Source organism: Callorhinus ursinus, unplaced genomic scaffold (assembly GCF_003265705.2).
Source record: "Callorhinus ursinus isolate GAN/ISIS: 27379988/994484 unplaced genomic scaffold, GSC_fseal_2.0 scaffold75, whole genome shotgun sequence".
In the NCBI taxonomy this organism is placed as follows: Eukaryota; Metazoa; Chordata; class Mammalia; order Carnivora; family Otariidae; genus Callorhinus; species Callorhinus ursinus.
The window spans coordinates 3,683,781-3,700,687 of NW_027397137.1; the positions used below are offsets into that span (position 1 = coordinate 3,683,781).

General features: G+C 49.5%; 1 protein-coding gene and 1 long non-coding RNA gene across 5 annotated transcripts; both read right to left on the reverse strand.

Moving 5' to 3' along the window:
* Window positions 1–423: 423 nt before the first annotated feature.
* Window positions 424–8,129, reverse strand: LOC112816710 (uncharacterized). 4 transcript variants are annotated; one of them, XR_012376528.1, is made up of 3 exons: window positions 7,732–8,129; window positions 5,545–5,642; window positions 424–596 (listed from the first exon to the last, which is right to left on the reverse strand). It is a non-coding gene; the product is annotated as an uncharacterized lncRNA (long non-coding RNA). The 4 variants fall into 4 exon arrangements; XR_012376530.1 differs by having other exon boundaries at window positions 5,545–5,645; XR_012376527.1 differs by having other exon boundaries at window positions 5,545–6,630.
* A 4,759-nt stretch (window positions 8,130–12,888) lies between these two features.
* Window positions 12,889–15,739, reverse strand: TFF2 (trefoil factor 2). Its single transcript, XM_073887046.1, has 4 exons — window positions 15,633–15,739; window positions 14,825–14,974; window positions 13,814–13,960; window positions 12,889–13,061 (listed from the first exon to the last, which is right to left on the reverse strand). The coding sequence occupies exons 1-4, from the start codon at window positions 15,718–15,720 to the stop codon at window positions 13,048–13,050; spliced, it is 399 nt and encodes a 132-aa protein (XP_073743147.1). The 5' UTR covers window positions 15,721–15,739; the 3' UTR covers window positions 12,889–13,047.
* Between the last annotated feature and the right edge of the window lie 1,168 nt (window positions 15,740–16,907).

The window sequence follows — 16,907 nt, forward strand, 5'->3', positions numbered from 1 at the left end:
GGGGAGGCCCCTTAGGGAGGCGACTGTGTCATGAGTTGTCCAAACTGGGACACTTTTCAGAGCCTACAGGGCACTAGTAATGATTATACCGGGAGGAGAAGTGTGAACGGGGATCATCCTGAACCAGTGGGACGAGGTCCACCTGCCGAGGGGGCTTCCCACCAGCCCCCCAGTGGGTGGTGGTCATTTCCGAGTCCATGTGACTTTGATGGAACACAAGCACAGGTACTCTTCAAAGCTCTGGAACCACACAAGCCATGGGATCAAACGTGAGTGCGTCATGCTCCGTCGTGCCCTGACATACTTGATGTATGTACTGATGGGACACTCGTGTGTGGATATGAGCGTGTGTGTCTGGCCCTCAGCATGCTCAGGCTGCTCTAGCAGAAGATCATGGTCTGGGTGGCTTATAACAGCCTTTATTTCTCACAGATCTGGAGGCTGGAAGTCGAGGATCGTGGCACCAGCACGGTTGCCTTCTGGTGAGGGCTCTCTTCTTCCTCACAGACGTTTCCACCTCACGTGGGAAAGAACAGAGCGGGGAAAGGTGAAAAATAGACAAAGCTTCCAGGACCTGGGGGATAGCATCACAAGGTCTAACAGAAATGAAATAGAAAAAAAAAAAAAAGCAAGAAAAAAATTAACAATGCTGGATCTTTGAAAAGATAAAAAAACAATCGATATGTTTCTAACTAGACCCATCAAGAAAACAATGAAAGAGAACCCATATTGCCAATATCAGAAATGAAAGATGGGCTATCTCTATAGTCCCACAGGCATTAAAAGGAAAAGCAGGTAATATGCAGAATAACATTAATTAATATTTATAGCAACAAATCTGATGACTCAGATAAAATGGACAAAGTCCCTGAGAAACACAATTTACCAAATGGACACAAGAATAAATAGGAAATCTAAATAGCCCGATTTCTATGGAAAATTTTGCAGTTACTATCAAAATCTTTCCCGCAAAGTAAATTTCAGGTTCAGATGGTTTCACCGTGTCATTCTGTCAAAGAGCTCCTATCTCACACAAACTAAGAAGATGAGGAAGGACTGTTTCCCAGATCATTTTGTGGGGCCAGCATAAATCTACTATCAAAACCTGGCTAATATTTTATGAATTATGAAAGACCATCACAAACATAGATTCAGAGAAACTTAAAATATTCACAAGCTGAATCCAGCAAGATACCATAAACAGTAACACATCATGGGTGACAAGGGTTTATCTAACGTTAACAAGGTAGGTTTAACATCAGATAATCAATCAGTGCAATTCACCACCTTAATAGAAAAAATGAAAATAAAAACTGTGATCATTTCAACAAACGTGTTAAAAGCATCTAACAAAGGTCAAACTCACACATGGTGAAGACTCTCAGACAACTAAGAATAGAGAGGACCATTCATCATCTGATAAAGGGCATCTACCAAAAAACACCTCAGCACCATTCTTCACGGTAAAATATGAGCCTTCTCCCTGTAAGACTGGGACCAAGGCAAGGATTCTTACTCTCATTTCTATTTAACATTGTAAGGGTTCTAATAGATGTAATAAGGCAAGAAGGAAAAAAAAGGCATAAAGATTAGAAAGAAGAAGTAAGATTGCCTTTATTCTCGGGTGATTACTTCCAGTTGTTTGCTGCTGATATGTAAAAACACAATCCATTTCTATATTAACTTTGTGTCCTATAATTTTGTGGTTTTAAAGATTTCTTGAGATTTTCTAAAATCACAGATGTCGTGAAGGTACAGTTGATAGGCTTGATTCAATTAATATTCAGGCTACCTATTCAGCAAGACGTGACAGGTGAATAAGAAAGCCAAGCCACAAACTAGGAAAAGATATTTAAAACCCACGCAATCGACAAAGGATCACTATCGAGGATACATAAAGAATTTCTACAAACCAAGAAGAAAAAGACAAACAACAGTTTTTAAAATACACGCAGAGGTAATTTACTGTAAAGGATGGAAAGAGACCCAATGTCCCTCACAGTTGGGAATGACAAAAGAAACTAACATTTACACACCATTTCGCTCACATGGATTGTACCCATGTCACAAAATACTGACAAGGGTATGGGGAAAAAGGAACTCTTCCTCAAAGTTGCTGAATGTAATTAGTGCATCTACTTGGGCAAGCATTTTGACAATACCTAGTAAATGAAACAAGTGCATATTGTTTTGATAGGAAGACACTGGGGATAATATACATAATTGCTAATCAATAGGGGAATGCACCCCACATGAAAATGAATGCATCAGACCTATTTTTATCAATAAGAATAAATTTCTAAAGTGTAAAATATAAGATCAAAAGCCTGTGTATTATAATGCCATTTCTGATTATTTAAAAAACAACAACAAAAAGCACCACATACTGTTTAGGGGTATGCGTAGGAATAATATACACTGACTTCAGAATGGTGGTTAACTCCAGGAAGGGAGGGGAAAGAACAGGTAAAGGTGGTACTTCCCTTGTTTTATTTCTTTTTATAAAATGAGAGGTATCAAGGCAAATAGAACAGAAGTCCAACATGAATAAATCTGGGTGGTGTGTATATAGAGAGGAGCACCCTACCTTACATACTGTTTCTCTAAGAAAGAGGATTTGAAATCTGGCTGCTGAAAATTGTTATTTTAAAAAAATCCAGATACCATAAAGCGGTTTGGGAAGCAAGGGGGAGAAAGCGCCGAGAGTGACCAAGCCTGGGAGAAGCCGGCTCGGAGGCGCGGGATCTGAACACTGGGGGCCTGGTCTGGAGGAGCCATTTTAGTGTTCCGTCCGGGATGCCTGGTCAATATCAAAGGGGTTTATCTGGTCCGGGATGAGGGAGGGACCACTCTGGAATCCCATCCAGCATCCATCTTAATAGCAAATGACGGCTCCAGTCATTCCAAGTTTTCTGATTTTGATTCCTAGGTTCCTGGGCCTCTGCAGTGCAATCTCAACTTTCTCTCCGTTATTAGTAGGTTTGCCGAATCTGCTCGATATGGAGACCTGACTATGTCCCGGGTCGGGGAGGAAGAGCGTGCTTGAGCGTGACTTGGTATCCCAGCAGGGGAGTGCCGAGGAAGCCATCGTGGGTTCATACTATTAATCTCTGAACCCAAATATGCTGCTGGTGTGTCCCCTGCTGTGTACCATCTCAGCCTTGACTTCAAAGTCCGTCAGAGAGAATAAACTACAGATTGTGATTCTGACTTTCTAGAAATGAGCACTAATCCATCAGAGGAGGAAAAATGGCCCATTAGATTTTTCACTAAAAGTTAGCATAAGAATGATCAGAATTGAAAGTATCTCACATCTCATAAAAGGCAACCTTATATCATACCTGATTCTTTCCACCACATCCCAAGTTTTAGCTCAGCCGCATTAGTTTTTAGGAAATTCAAAAGAAATCGAAAGCAGATCCCATCCTTAAGAAATGCATTGTTTGCCAAAAGCAAAAAACATATTGAACCATCAAAGGGAATGTGCCAGATGACCTGGGCCAGATTCTCCACATGCTTCCTTGCACCTGTCTATGCAGGGGAGGGAGATTCCTCGGGGTGGGGAGCGGGGAGAAATTCCTCACAGCCAGCCCCCTCTGCAGGGCTGCTCCTCACAGGGATTCTGGCTGGTTTGTGTTAAAGGTGCCACATGGACTTTTGTTGGCTTCGAAACCAGTATATCTCTCACATTCACTCTGTCGTTACTCGCCATCACATCAACGTTTCAAAGAATGCTTTTGCCCTGCTGTCATGTATGCACCGTATTGAGTATATAATCCATCGGGGAACTGAAAGCAAAGTGTGAGTTCACAAAGAATGGCAACATCACAGGCAAGAGCCAGCCTCAGTGACCAGTGCCTCCCTGTAGTTCTTAGTTATAAAGGTACCCACCAGGTCTCGAGACTCGTAATAGCCCTGTTTTGCATATCAAATGGCAAGAAGTTAATACTGTGTTCATTAGCAGATTATTCATACATACATAGCGCTCTACGATATCTTGTTTTGAACGACTTGAGGGGTTTTACCAAAGTGTTTAATATTTGCTGAGCTCCTATAGGTGGATAAGTTATTGAACAAAGAACAATCGGTCAATATTTATCAAACATTCTTTGTGTGCATAGGCTTCAGCCCAGGTACTGTGGGTGGTTATAAAGGAAGAAGATGATGTGGTCAACACTGATAAGAGAACTGCAGTCATTGGAGAGGGCATCCTAAAGTCAAAGTCAAAGACCACATTGTGGGATCCGGGCTGCCTCCCTAGAGCTGTAGCGACTGCCCTCCAGTGGCTCGGCACACGGAGAAGGATCCGGCAGGTGAATATGTTAATTTCAAAAGTGAGGTCACAAACACACATGCAGGCTGTGGGAGGAAAGATATGCGGGCATGGGGTATCAACATTAGCGTCTCACTCTTCTAATGGAGGCGGTGTTGAAGGAAAGGGGGACTGCACTGGGCTCTGCCAGGTGGAAGGGACGTCATCGAGTCAATGGGGGATGTGTTGCCTAAACATGAAGAAAATGCAGCAAGAAGGCGCCTCTCTCCAGGGCATCAGGGCGGAGTGAGACATCCCCAGACTTGGAGCATATGTGGTGGAAGACGGATTGCGATGATCTGGGGGTGCAAATGATAGCCATCCTTGGTCCCTCGTGACTCAGTTCCACGGGACTTGGTCTAACTTGCTAACCAGACTCCTGAGTTTGATGCCCAGAGCGGCTGACTGGTCTTGGAGCAGATCCCTGGCTTCAGCTGACTTTCTGGCTCGCTCCCTTGAGCTGGAAGCTGCTTGCTGCTCAGCACCCATCTACAGGAGGACGGAAGTCCTTGCTTTCGGGTGTCTGTGGCCGCAGGATGGATCAGTGAAGGGAATAAAACAGGTCGACCCTGGCCTGAGGCTCACGGGTGAGGAATCCTGTAACACAGAGCTCCACCCTGAGGCGAGAAGTTAGTTATCGGGCAAACTGCTTCATTCCAGGCAAGTGCCCGCCCAGTGGCTACTGAGTGATGGAAATCGGAGGCTGAGCATTTGCTCATCATCACATTTACATGGACCCGTAAAACTAACTGAGAGCAGGCAGACAGGAACCCCACGTGGTTTCATTTGCCATGATAAGGATCATTTGGATCATAATTCAATATACTCAGTGCACCAAGTTACATTTTGCAGAACACTGTAGCCACAAAGCAGAAAAGTTCAGATTCTAGAGCTAATAAAGAACTCATATGTTATTATGAGGATCAAGAGTGGTAGGCAGGATAAAAGCAGACATTAAGCAATGCTGCCCAACCCTCCCGTCTGTTGACACTTCTCACAGAAAACAAAGCCTCAAGCTCTTTCTTAGGAATTACAAAAAATAATGGGTAGTAACTTTGTAGTGTATAGGGTAAAGTGAATTGATATACAAATATTTTTTTTCTGATAAGTGTTTCATTAAGAACACAATAGTTTATATTCTGGTCTTTTTTTTTTTTAACATTGTTTTTACTTTCTGGAGAAACGTGCATGCTCTCAACAAGATTTTTAAGTCAATCCAATAGATAACTTACCTGCTGAAGATCCAAGGATGGATTTTCACTGTAATTATTTGTATTATGATTCTCTTCATTCACTTCCTGTATTTCTTGATCAGGATTCCATTTGCTTTCTGCTTTTAACCAATAGTCATCATGATTAAAAATTATAATTGGAATTTATCAGTAGATTGCTAAAAATATAGAACTTTAAAACACTAATGATCAGAAGGGATTTATCTAGCAGGACACTGAGTGAGTAGGGGATGCCATCTCGATGATCCCACAAAAGAGAACTCAGGCCAAAGCACTCACACATGACTAAGAAGGACACTTTATAAGCCACAAGTCGCAATGAGGATGTGACAGTTATAAATGTTTGTACCCATAAAAGGCTAGGCAAATGTATTCTGCTTTACAAACCAGAAAGAATGGGTCATGCAGGCAGAAATGGATAAAAACACAACTGATGAACGTTGGGGACACCATGCTGGGCATAAGACAAGTCATGTGAACAGAAATCTAAGTAAGGAAATAGAGACTCCAGCAAAGTAATCAGTAAGGTAGATCTTAGGGACACATGCACATCAGGCTTTAGGTCCTGACAACGGGACCTATTAAGTACCCATGGGAAAGAACGGCAAAACTTCATCATCCACGTGCTCACCAAGAAAGCATGACGTTCCACAGAACAGAAGCCTTACAATCAGTCTGTGGTCAAAGGCAACAAAACTAGGAAATCAGGACAATATTTTTAAAAGGTTTTTGCACATGGATATTTACATACTTTAAATATAAAGTAAACATTTACGGCTAAAAGATAAACTACAAACCAGAATTACAGAATTTTTTTTAAATCATGATAAAAACAACATATTTCTGAATTTATGAAGAATGTTTAAAATATTGATGACAGTAAAATGTATAGCTTTAAACACAGATCAAGAATAAGTGGATTAAGGGCGCCTGGGTGGCTCAGTCGTTAAGCGTCTGCCTTCGGCTCAGGTCATGGTCCCAGGGTCCTGGGATCGAGCCCTGCATCGGGCTCCCTGCTCGGCGGGAAGCCTGCTTCTCCCTCTCCCGCTCCCCCTGCTGTGTTCCCTCTCTCACTGTGCCTCTAATCTGTCAAATAAATAAATAAAATCTTAAAAAAAAGAATAAGTGGATTAAATTCCCAGCGTGAGCCCAAATAAAGCAATTGATGAAGGAGCTGAGGGGAAAAGCGTACGATTAAGCAAAAATCGAAATGTCTGTTCTTAAAAAAAACAAAAACAAAAACAGCTAAAATTTCAAACCACCAACTAACCAATTCAAGGAGGGGGAAAAGGAGGAGAAAAACCCTAGTATACAAAATAAGGCTTGACGAAGGGGAAACACCTGTTGAAACAGAGGAAACTTTAAAAATTATATAAAGCTTCTCTATACCACTTTATGCGACTCTGTGAAATTTGGAAAATCTAGATGCGCTGGATAAGTCCCTAGGAAAAGTGCGGTCGGTTCACCAAAATTGCTCCAATAGAGACAGAAAGCTCAAATAAACTTCAGGAGAAACAGAAAGTGTTATCCAGGCACAAACCTGTGAAATCTTCATGCCCAGAAGCGCTCACAGGAAAATTCTAACAAAGCTGCAAACAGCAAATGGTCCCCTGGCTACAGAGATCGTTCCAGAGAATAAAAAATAAAGGAAAATATCCCAATTCAAACTGAAAAATTAATTTGAAAAGTGTCATAAACCCAAAGTGCAAGTGCTAAAACTATAAAACTTCTAGAAGAATATGCAATAAAAAACCTTTGTGGCCTTGGATTAGGCAGATTTTTTTAGCAGGGGACACAAAGTGTGAGTCATAAAGAAGGTGGGCTTCAGCAAAAGGAAACACACTTGCTCTTTGAAAGGTACTGCTAAGGAAACGGAAAAGCAAGTCACAGACTGGGGGCAAGTGTTTACACAACACACACCCAGTAAAGAGCTTATTTGCAGAACAGATGAAGAGCCCCCACAGCTCAGTGTGAAGATGACAACACCCCTGAGTAAAATGATGTAAAGATTTGGGCAGAGGCTTTAGCAGAGAAGATGTAAGAGAAAGATAAGCCCATGAAAAGATACCCATGTCACTAGCTGCTAGGGAAATATAAATGAAAATGAAAATGAAATAGGGCATCGCAGCGAGCCTGGCTACAATTGAAAAACAAATGATGCCAAGTGTGGGAGAGGATGCGAGATACCTGGAATTCTCATACATTGTTGCTGGGAAGGCAGACCAGGACAATTACTCTGAAGAAGGATTTGTTAGATTCTTACAAAGTTAAGCATGACTCTTCCCGACCCTACCCAGCAATCTTACCCACGGATCTTTACCATGAGAAAAGGTATTTACCCAAAGTCCAGGAAGACCTGTACGTAATTGTTCATGGAAACTTGGTTCAGACTAAGGAACTGGGAGCCTGCCGGGAAGTCCATCAGCTGGTGGGCGGTACCGGTGTCAGATGTCCCTGCTGGGGGGGCAGGGCAGAGGCGGGAAATGATGGAGGGGAGCCCCCTTACACGCAGAGACCAGGACGCGGCTCAGGAGTGTGGTGCTCAGTGCAAGAAGGCAGGCTCAGGAGCACACGCTGGTGGAATATTTGTGTGAGATTCCAGAAGAGTCAAAACTGTAGTGAAAGAAAGCAGATCATTGGTCTCTTGGGGCTGGAGGTAGGAGGAGGGTATTGACCTTGAAAGGGCGGAGAGAATTCGGCATCTTCCTTGCAGTAGTGTCTCCATGACTGTGTACGTTTTTCAAAACTCAACGAACCAATTCACCGAAAACAGGAAAATTTTATATCGAGTCATACCTCAATAGAGGTAATTAAAAAAAAAACCCTTTAAGGTATAAGTGTTACCATTATCAATGTTACTAGTGTAAAGACACTGAGCTGATTAATGATGCTGTGACTGAGTTGTACCCCGCCCCCAAGTCCGTATGTTGAAACCATGACCTTCAGGTTGATGGTATTTGGAGACAGGGGGTGAGGAGGTGGCGGGGGAGGGGCTTTACAGATATAATTAAGCTTAAATGAGGTCATAACTGTAGGACCCTGATCTGATAGTGTGGCAGGATTGCAGGGTTCTTGTCTCACGGAGTCGAAGAATGAATCTCGAGGACACAAAAGGGTGAAGTGAAGTGAGAGTTTATTAAGAGAAGGTGAGAGCAGAAAGGAAAGGAAAGAAGAAGCTCTCTAGAGGGAAGGGGGGTCCCGAATGGGTTGCCACGGAGGGCTTCTGCTGGTAGTCTTTTATGGAGAACTGACCGGGAAGCTTGTGGCTTTGAGTTTCTAGCGCCATCTTGGTTTGAGCATGGACTCTTGATGACCCCCTTCATGACTTAATTCTTTGGGGTTTAGTCATTTACTATGATACACTGTAGCCGCCAAAGAAAAATACTCGCGGCCATCCGAGACCAGGTGGTCTGCCTCCGTGTCTCTTGTTGGCTCTGGTTTAGCCTCTGCCTTCCAGGAATAGTCTCAGAGCCCAGGCAGGGGCCAGCTCCTCTCCCTGCCTAGACCTTAACTCTTTCCTTTCTCAATAGGATTAGTGTCAATATAAGAAGAGACTGGATCTCTGTCCTCCCCCTCCCTCCCCCTCCCCCCCTCCCCTCTCTCCCTCCCTCTGCTTTGCAAACCCACATCAATAAATCTGGCCCAATCTGACTTATGTGATAAGTTTAGCAATTTACAGTAGTTATTGAGATGACTCTCTTGACATTGGGAGGCTAAGTATAGTCAGCACTCCTTTGCTGCCCCGGGAGACCCACCGTGCCCAATAGGTGAAGGCTGGGGAAGTCTGCTCCCAGGGCGGCCAGCAGAGGGCACTAGAGGACTGACGTGTGAGCATCCTTGGCTGGAAGCTCTTCACGTTCATTAGCCACCTGTCCCAAGGACAAACAGAACGGTGGTCCTTCTTTCCTCAAAGCCACATTTGTGACCGTGCTAAATGAAGGTTGAGCACTTATGAAGTTCCGTGCTCTCTTCGGAGGACAGGAAATCATATGGAGTCTGCTACCCTCGGGACCCTGTGGAAAGCTGGTCATCCAGGCCTGGAGCCATGGTATTGGCACATCTGTGTCTGAGCGGCCAGGGGAGCCTGGCTGGGCTGGAGCAGGGATCAGGCTCTTTCAGGTGCCGTGGACCAAGGAGATCCCTCTGTCCCCAGTCCATCTGTGTTCAGGGAAGCTCAGAAAACTCCCAGGAATGCCCTGGAAATCCCCCCACAGCTGTTCACACAGATGCAGACAAGCCTTGGGCAAGGGGTTTGTGAAAAGGGGGGGGGACAATAAGCTGACAAATTCCCATTTCACTGGAACACCTCTGGCCAGGCCCTTCCCAAGGAGGTGGCGGCAGCATCGTGCCAACCTAGGACAGGGACCACTGCCCACTGGGACCACAGCATGGCCAGAGCCATGGAGGAGCCCTGGGGAGGGGACTCGGCAGGGAATGGCCTTCCTGCATCAGCAGGTAGGATCGTGGAGGGTCTGAGAACTGTGTCCTGAGACAGTGGGGACACTTCTGTCTCCCCGGGTGGGGGAGCCTGGCCTGGCTACGTTCTCACTAAACAGTTGCTATGTGCCTGACACTGTTGTTGGCACGTCTCATAAATTAACTCATCAGATCCTCACAACAAGCCTCTAAAAAAGTGATCCTGTTAATTTTAACCCCCACTTTGCACATGGGTACAGTTAGGCACAGAATGTCTAAGTACAGCTCTCAAGGTCACACAACTGGGAAGTGAGCTTGATACAGAGATCATCTAGAACGTAAGTGCAGTATCTCTATTTTGGAGATGTAACACCTACACTCTTCTGCAGGGCCCTGATTCCAGGGGCCCCACGGAGGTTCAGACTGTGCTTCGGTCTTTTCTTCTCTTTCTTTAGGCAAAGGGGGCAGGGAGGGGTGTCAACAGAGGGGCTGGGCCCCCGGACCCCAGAGCAACAGCTAAGGGTATATGTGTGTATGTACCATGTCTCCAAAACACATGGGATGAATATGTAATGCCTATGATGAATACACATCCGAGCGTCATTATCTACGGATCCCTATTTGCAAATCCACCCTCTCGCTAAAAGTTATTTGTAGCATGAACTTTGCCAGCCGGAGGCCAACAAGGTGACGCTCTGCCTTCTTGTTTCAGCTCTCAGAGTGAAGGCAGCTGTCTTTTCATGGTCTGTTTGTACCTTGTTTTATGCATTCTTGTGCTTTTTGTTGATTTTGCTGTTTAGATGGTTCCCACGCACAGTGGGGAAGTGCTGTCAGGTGGCCTGGGGGTGAGCGGCTGTGACATGCTGTGCACACGTGTACGTCCAGCCAGGACTTACAGTGCTGGTTGTTGTGAGTCCAGTGTTACTGCATCAACAATGTATATGAAATAAATGGTCTTTAAACAGAAACACACATCAAGCAAGGTCATGTATTGATCCTTGATGAACTTGGTTAGGAGGCGCTCAGGAACCTGACCCTGTGTGTCTCCCAGTCTCAATGGCTCAAGAGTTTGCTAATTCAGTGTCCATGACTCTATGGAACATAACTACCTTGAATAGAGAATCCACTGTCCGCGTGTCCAGTATACGGTGACTGTGTCATGAATGTAAGGAGTAGGTATGTGTTCTTAGGCTCTACCCACATTTTGGACACAGCCATGCTGCTCTGCACACGGAAGGGGTTTTTCAACACGTCCCCGCCTGGTCCTGTCAGGACAAGAGAGCAGAGGCATCTCTGTCCAGACTCTCCGGAAGGAGCCCACTGTGTACCAGGCAGCTCACGAAGACTCGTTTCAGTTCCCACTGCAACACGGCTAAGGACGGAATTAGTACCTGTAGTTTACAAACAGCAAGGCTGAAAATCTGAGAGAGAGGAGACCCTCCCCAAGGTCACACACCAGGGATATCAGCCCACAGGTGCACTGTGACATGTCCTGTTGCTCCCTTGGCCAAAAGGCTTCTCAGAGCATCTGTCTACCTAAGCCGGCCAGGCAAGGACTGCACGAACCTGGGGAGCCGGGAGACCGCGACAGTGGAATTGAGGGGCAGCACTGGACTTTCCCTGCCCCTGCTCCGGTTGGGGGCGACCGCTGCCAGACCCTGTGCACCAGCCTCCCCGCTCCCCCACCAGCGGGGTCCCACTGGAGCAGACACCGCAGAGGGGACCAGGGAATTACCTCATCGTAGGAGGAGAAAGAGGAAGGTTGGCTTTTCTGATGGGGTGGGTTTGAATGTCACCAGCTGTTATTCTAGGGGCAATGAGGACCCTAGGGTGGCCCACCTCAAGGAGGAGGTGGGGGGCAGCACTATCCCAACCACGGTGGGGTGCCACACAGTGGCACCTGTAACCCGCAAGAGTCAGAGTACCTGACCCGGAGTAGATCTGCCAAGTCCCCCAGGCCCGTGGCGGCGGCCAGTGCAGTTCTTCCAGGAGCCGCCCTCGGTTATCAGGATGGGCTCAGAACAAAGGGCGCACTGCACCGGGGAGACCCCCGCCCAGGGAAGCAGGACTGGGGAGGGGGCATGAGGAGAGAACTCTGAGGAAGCATGCCCTGTCCCCGCACTCAGAGATGTGTGCCAAGGGCCCCCGCAGCCTGAGGACGGGGGCCAAGGACCAGAAAATGCCCAAGGAGGGCATGAAACCAGGAGCTTGCCCTGAACCCAGCATGCAGTATGGCCACGGCGCCAGTGCTGGGAGCAGAACCCCAAACTCTCCGTCCAGGGGTGTCGGGACAGAAGTACTATGCAGCGGGCTCAGGCTGGAGGTGGCATAGGGAAGGAGGGACAAGCCACAGAAAGACCGGCCCGTGTCCCCCCCATGTCCACCCCCGACTGAAGAATGCCAGGACCCTTCCGCGGAGACACACGCTAGGTTTTGTGCCAAAACCCCCCCACTGGCTGGCCTGGCCTCGGTGGCAGTTGTCAACCTCCTCTTTGGACCCAGACTTCGGCACGTTGCCACAGCGGCTCGGGGGTGGAGGATGGGAAGCGTCGGAGCCAGCCCACCCCGCCCCACCCACGCCAGGACGGATGGTGGCGCCCCGCACTCCTGCAAAAGCTGTAGTCTGGGATGCATTTGGTAAAGGCAAGGCAATTTTGTAATTGCAATCTGAAATCAGACGTTACTGCAAGACGTTTTCAGGGCTAAAGTCATTTGAGTTTCTATACGAGTGATTGGGAATGGGAGTGATGGTGGATCGTGAATTCCCTCTTGCTGCTGGGGTGGTTTGTACTGGCTAGATGAGTTGTCCCCACCCCCCCCCACACACACCCTCACACCCTCACACCTGTATACACGCACACTCCCTCTCTCCCTCTGTTGCTCCACTTCTGTGTCAATGAAGCCAAAAGGAAATTTAGCAGACTTCAAGTGTTTTCTTTATTTGAAGAAACTGTATGTTGAACCAGTGAAAAGGATAAAAAACAGACCAAGGAAAGCCAGGAACTCTGGAGACACGAGATGCGATGGTGAGTCTTCTTCATTTCCAAACACCCAGAGAGCCTGGTGGGTTCTCGGAAGGGACTCCTCTTAATAATGGCAATCTAGAAGTGTGAAATGCCAATGGGTGGGGACAGCGTCTGGGGGCTGAGGGAGCCCACGCTGACAGGCCCTGGGGGCTCCTATCAACAGGCCCTTGACCAGACTTCCTGCCCAAGGAGCTCCCTCTCCGGGGTGGGGTGGGCAGGAGGACACTTCTCGGGGGTCCATTCTCCCCCACTAACTAGCAATTGTCCAGAGAGACCCTTAGGTCTCTGCCGCGCTCTTTGGCTCACCCTGATGTTCTGAAACGGGGAAAGGAAAGCGTCCGGCATGGGCAAGGGCATGCTGCCCGTTTTGGGGGACACGCCAGACCTGTCCTTGGTGTTGATAACTCAGGGTCAGAGACGCACTGTGGCTAACAGTGGGGGGGGGGACAACCGGACCCTCCCGGGGTGGCCCTGAGCAGGCCGCCACGGGCAGAACTTGTCCGTCGTGCTCACGGTGAGGGAAGAGCAAGGCCCACGGGAGAAGGTCCACGTCGGCCCCAGCACCCGGCACAGCATGTGGCACTTAGTGGCACTGCCAACCCGTGGCTGCAGGACAGTCGGTTGGGCGGCACCACCAGCTGGGCAGGGATCCAGGGGCGTGGCTGAGGTGACCTGCTCTCCATGGCCGTTGCACGAGCCATCCTCAGAGCCACCTTTTCCGGAGATGGTCCCCCCCTGGGCTCGGGGGCACTGCCCCGATGGGGGTCAGGCCTGGGGTCGGCTTGGGGCCCGCCCCAGCTCCCAGCCCCCGTCCCGCAGGACGTTACCTTCCACAGGGATTGGGAAGAAACACCAGGGCACGTTGACGATAGTGTCGGAAAAACAGCACTTGCGAGACGCACACACCTGAGGGCTGATGCCCGGGTACCCGCAGTCCCTACGGGCGGACACTTCCATGACACACTGCTCCGACTCTGGAAAGGAGCAACACGGACACTCGGTGAGGGCAGCTCAGGAACCAGCAACGTCTCTGCCCGTCCTCCCACGGGGATGCGGCTGGGTTCAGCCTCCCTGTTATGAGGGGCTGCTGGACCGCGACCCCCCCAAGGACCGTCTAAGGGCTGGCGCCAGCGCCTGGACACCCATGGATCTGCACGGATGCCACAGGTCCGATGTCCTGGGGCCTTGGGAAACTCAGTTCGCCTCTCTAGACCTGATATTCCCATCTGTAAAATGGGTGACCACTGTACTCTGATGAGAACGGGTGGTAAGCACCCTTTAGGCAGGTGAAGCATTTTGCCAAAGTCCTGAAAGCCAGCAATGCTTCCACCAGAGAAAGGGCCCTGCCTAATAACCAGCCATGTGCCTGTCCCCTTTGGAGCCCAGGGAGCCGTGGGTGCCGAGCTCCACCCCCACGGCGTGCTCTGCACATGTAACTTTCTTCTGTGCACGCGTTGGCACGAATAATGACCTTCTATCTTGCGAATGTGCGCTGCCATAAACCTCATCCTCAGAAGAACATCCTGGAAGTCTTAACTGGATCTCTTACCATTTGAGGTCTGTGAGCAGTTATGTGGAGAATGTCCTATTAACTGCCTTCATATCTCTTAAAAGCTCCTTCAGAAGTTGCAGCTTTACAGCTAGGAGAGGCCTGGGAGCTGTTTTTCCTTCTAATCGTACAACTGATGGCTTCTCACAGATGTCTGTGGGGGGGGGGGGGCGGCGAGTGGCTGACCCTTGGTGCTCCAGGTGGGGCTAGTGCGCCAGGGGCCGCTGTCTCTTCCCTTCTGGGTGGCCGGGGTGGGGGCAGGAAGAGGGCCAGCTCCCCGGCCGGTTACCTTGCTTCGGAAGGGGGTGGAAACACCAGGGGACATTGGGGACTGTGGAGTCAAAGCAGCATCCGGCGCTGAAGCACGTCTCGGGGGTGACGCCCGGGAAGCCACAGTTCTTCCTGTTACGGGCTGTGATCCGTGAGCACTGGCAGGGGGCTGGGAAGAGAGCCTCGGTCAACCTGTCCCCCCACAGGACCCCACCTGCTCTCGGGGGCACGTTCGGACCCCTCCCCAGGTGTGGCGGCCACACAGGGAAACCGGAAAGTCTCATCTCGTCCGGATTTCAACTACGCATCGTCTTGAGGAACAAACAGGGTTTTGCAGAAATTATTAGTTTAAAAAAAAAAAAAGAAAGGAAAAGACTTCAGCAAAGATGGTGGACCTCAGGAAAAGTCAAGATGAAAGGTGACCAAGGTGAGCTCCAGATGCCCTGGGGGCCTCCTGCCCCAGCCCCTCTCCCCAGCCGGCCCCCCAGCACCTGTGGTCACCCTGACCTTCTCCGGGAAGGAGGCCTTTCCTGGAGGTCTCACACACCCCTGGGTGTCCCTCCCGAATGGCAGGAAAGGATGCACAAATGCAGTCAGCCCACATCACAGAGCTCAGGATGCCTTTTTAGCTACTTCTACTCTCCAGGGAGCCCATCACACCACCCTGTGGCTTTGAGGAAGACAAACAAGAACAGAGACCCACCGAGGGCAAGGGACTCGCATACGCCCATTGCATTTGGGGCTTCTCCCGGCTCGCGGGCCCGAATGCTCTGTTGCCCAGTCAAGGACGCTGAGCTGCACAGGGCAACATACGGGTGGTCACTTACAAGGTTTCTGGGCCCCTGCCAGGGCACACAGCCCCTCGCCCCCCAGGACGAGGAGTACGGCCAGGAGCTGGACGCTTCGAGATCCCATGTCCACGCTGCACGCCGGGGCCGCCTGCAGAATGCGCACCGCCCACGGCCATGAGCTGTTTTATAATGTCCTCTCTGTTTGCTCAGCAAACGCAAATAACTTCTCTCTGTCCCCTGTGGCACCAACACCTTGGGTCCTTTGTTGGGAAAAGGAGCTCAGATAGGCCGCTGGGCAGGAGACCGAGCGGCCGTGCCTGCAGGCAAGGCTTCCGGCAGGAGCTCCCATGCCGCCCCAGGGCCAGGAGCCAGGTCGCGCCAGGATGCCGACGTGGAAAAGCGGCCACATGCACGCCTGGCACTGGGCACCCCCAGGGTTACACCCAGGAAGGGATAAGCCCGGTATGTCTCCTGATAAAGTATGTGGTTATCACATGATTTTTTTTTTAATATTAGACCCAGGGTTACTGGGGAAAACGACCAAGCCGGTGGAGGCATAGAGAAGACCCCCCGCTCAAGGCCATCGCGGATGCCTCTGCCAACCCCTAGTCTTCTGTGTCTCCTTGGCTCCGTCTTGGGGAGGGGCTGCTCCCCGTGGGCATGAGGCTGGTGTGTAAACATCACAAGCTTGTCTCAGCAACCCCCGAAACGCCTCTGTTTTTCTTCCATGGGAGCCCTGTGTGTTTCCTAAAGACGCAAGCCTGCCCACGCGCAGGGGTGCAATGTTCCGGGGCAGAGTCCATGGATGGGATGGGGGGAGAGGGGAGGGACAGGGAGGCACCCCAAGGGACAAAAAGGGAAGATTTGGGGCAGAGAGGAGGCCGTGAGCCCCCACCTCCTGATGCCTTGCAGGAGGGGCCCCATCTGTAAATCGCAGGTTGAGCAGCCAGGGACCCAGAGATGCACAGAATCCAAAACCCAGCGTCCTTGGGGTCCAGAAAGCTTCTGCCTAACCTACTCCAGCCCCTCCAGTCCAGGTCCCTGACCCACTGCCCCCATGCTGGCCCTTCCAGGAGTCCTGCAGAACCCCCACATCCATGCCGAGCCCCTGGTCTCTCCCCCTCACCCCTGGCACCAGCAGAAGCCTGTGCCTTTCCAGACACGCTTCCCTTCCCGGACACGCTTTCCTTGTGCTCATCCCAGGAGAGGTGCTCAGTCCCCACCCAGGGCACCAACTGTCCACATGGTGCTTCTGTATGAGTTAGAAAATGGCTCACTTGCTTCTAGACGAGTTACTTGGAGCTGTGGGCA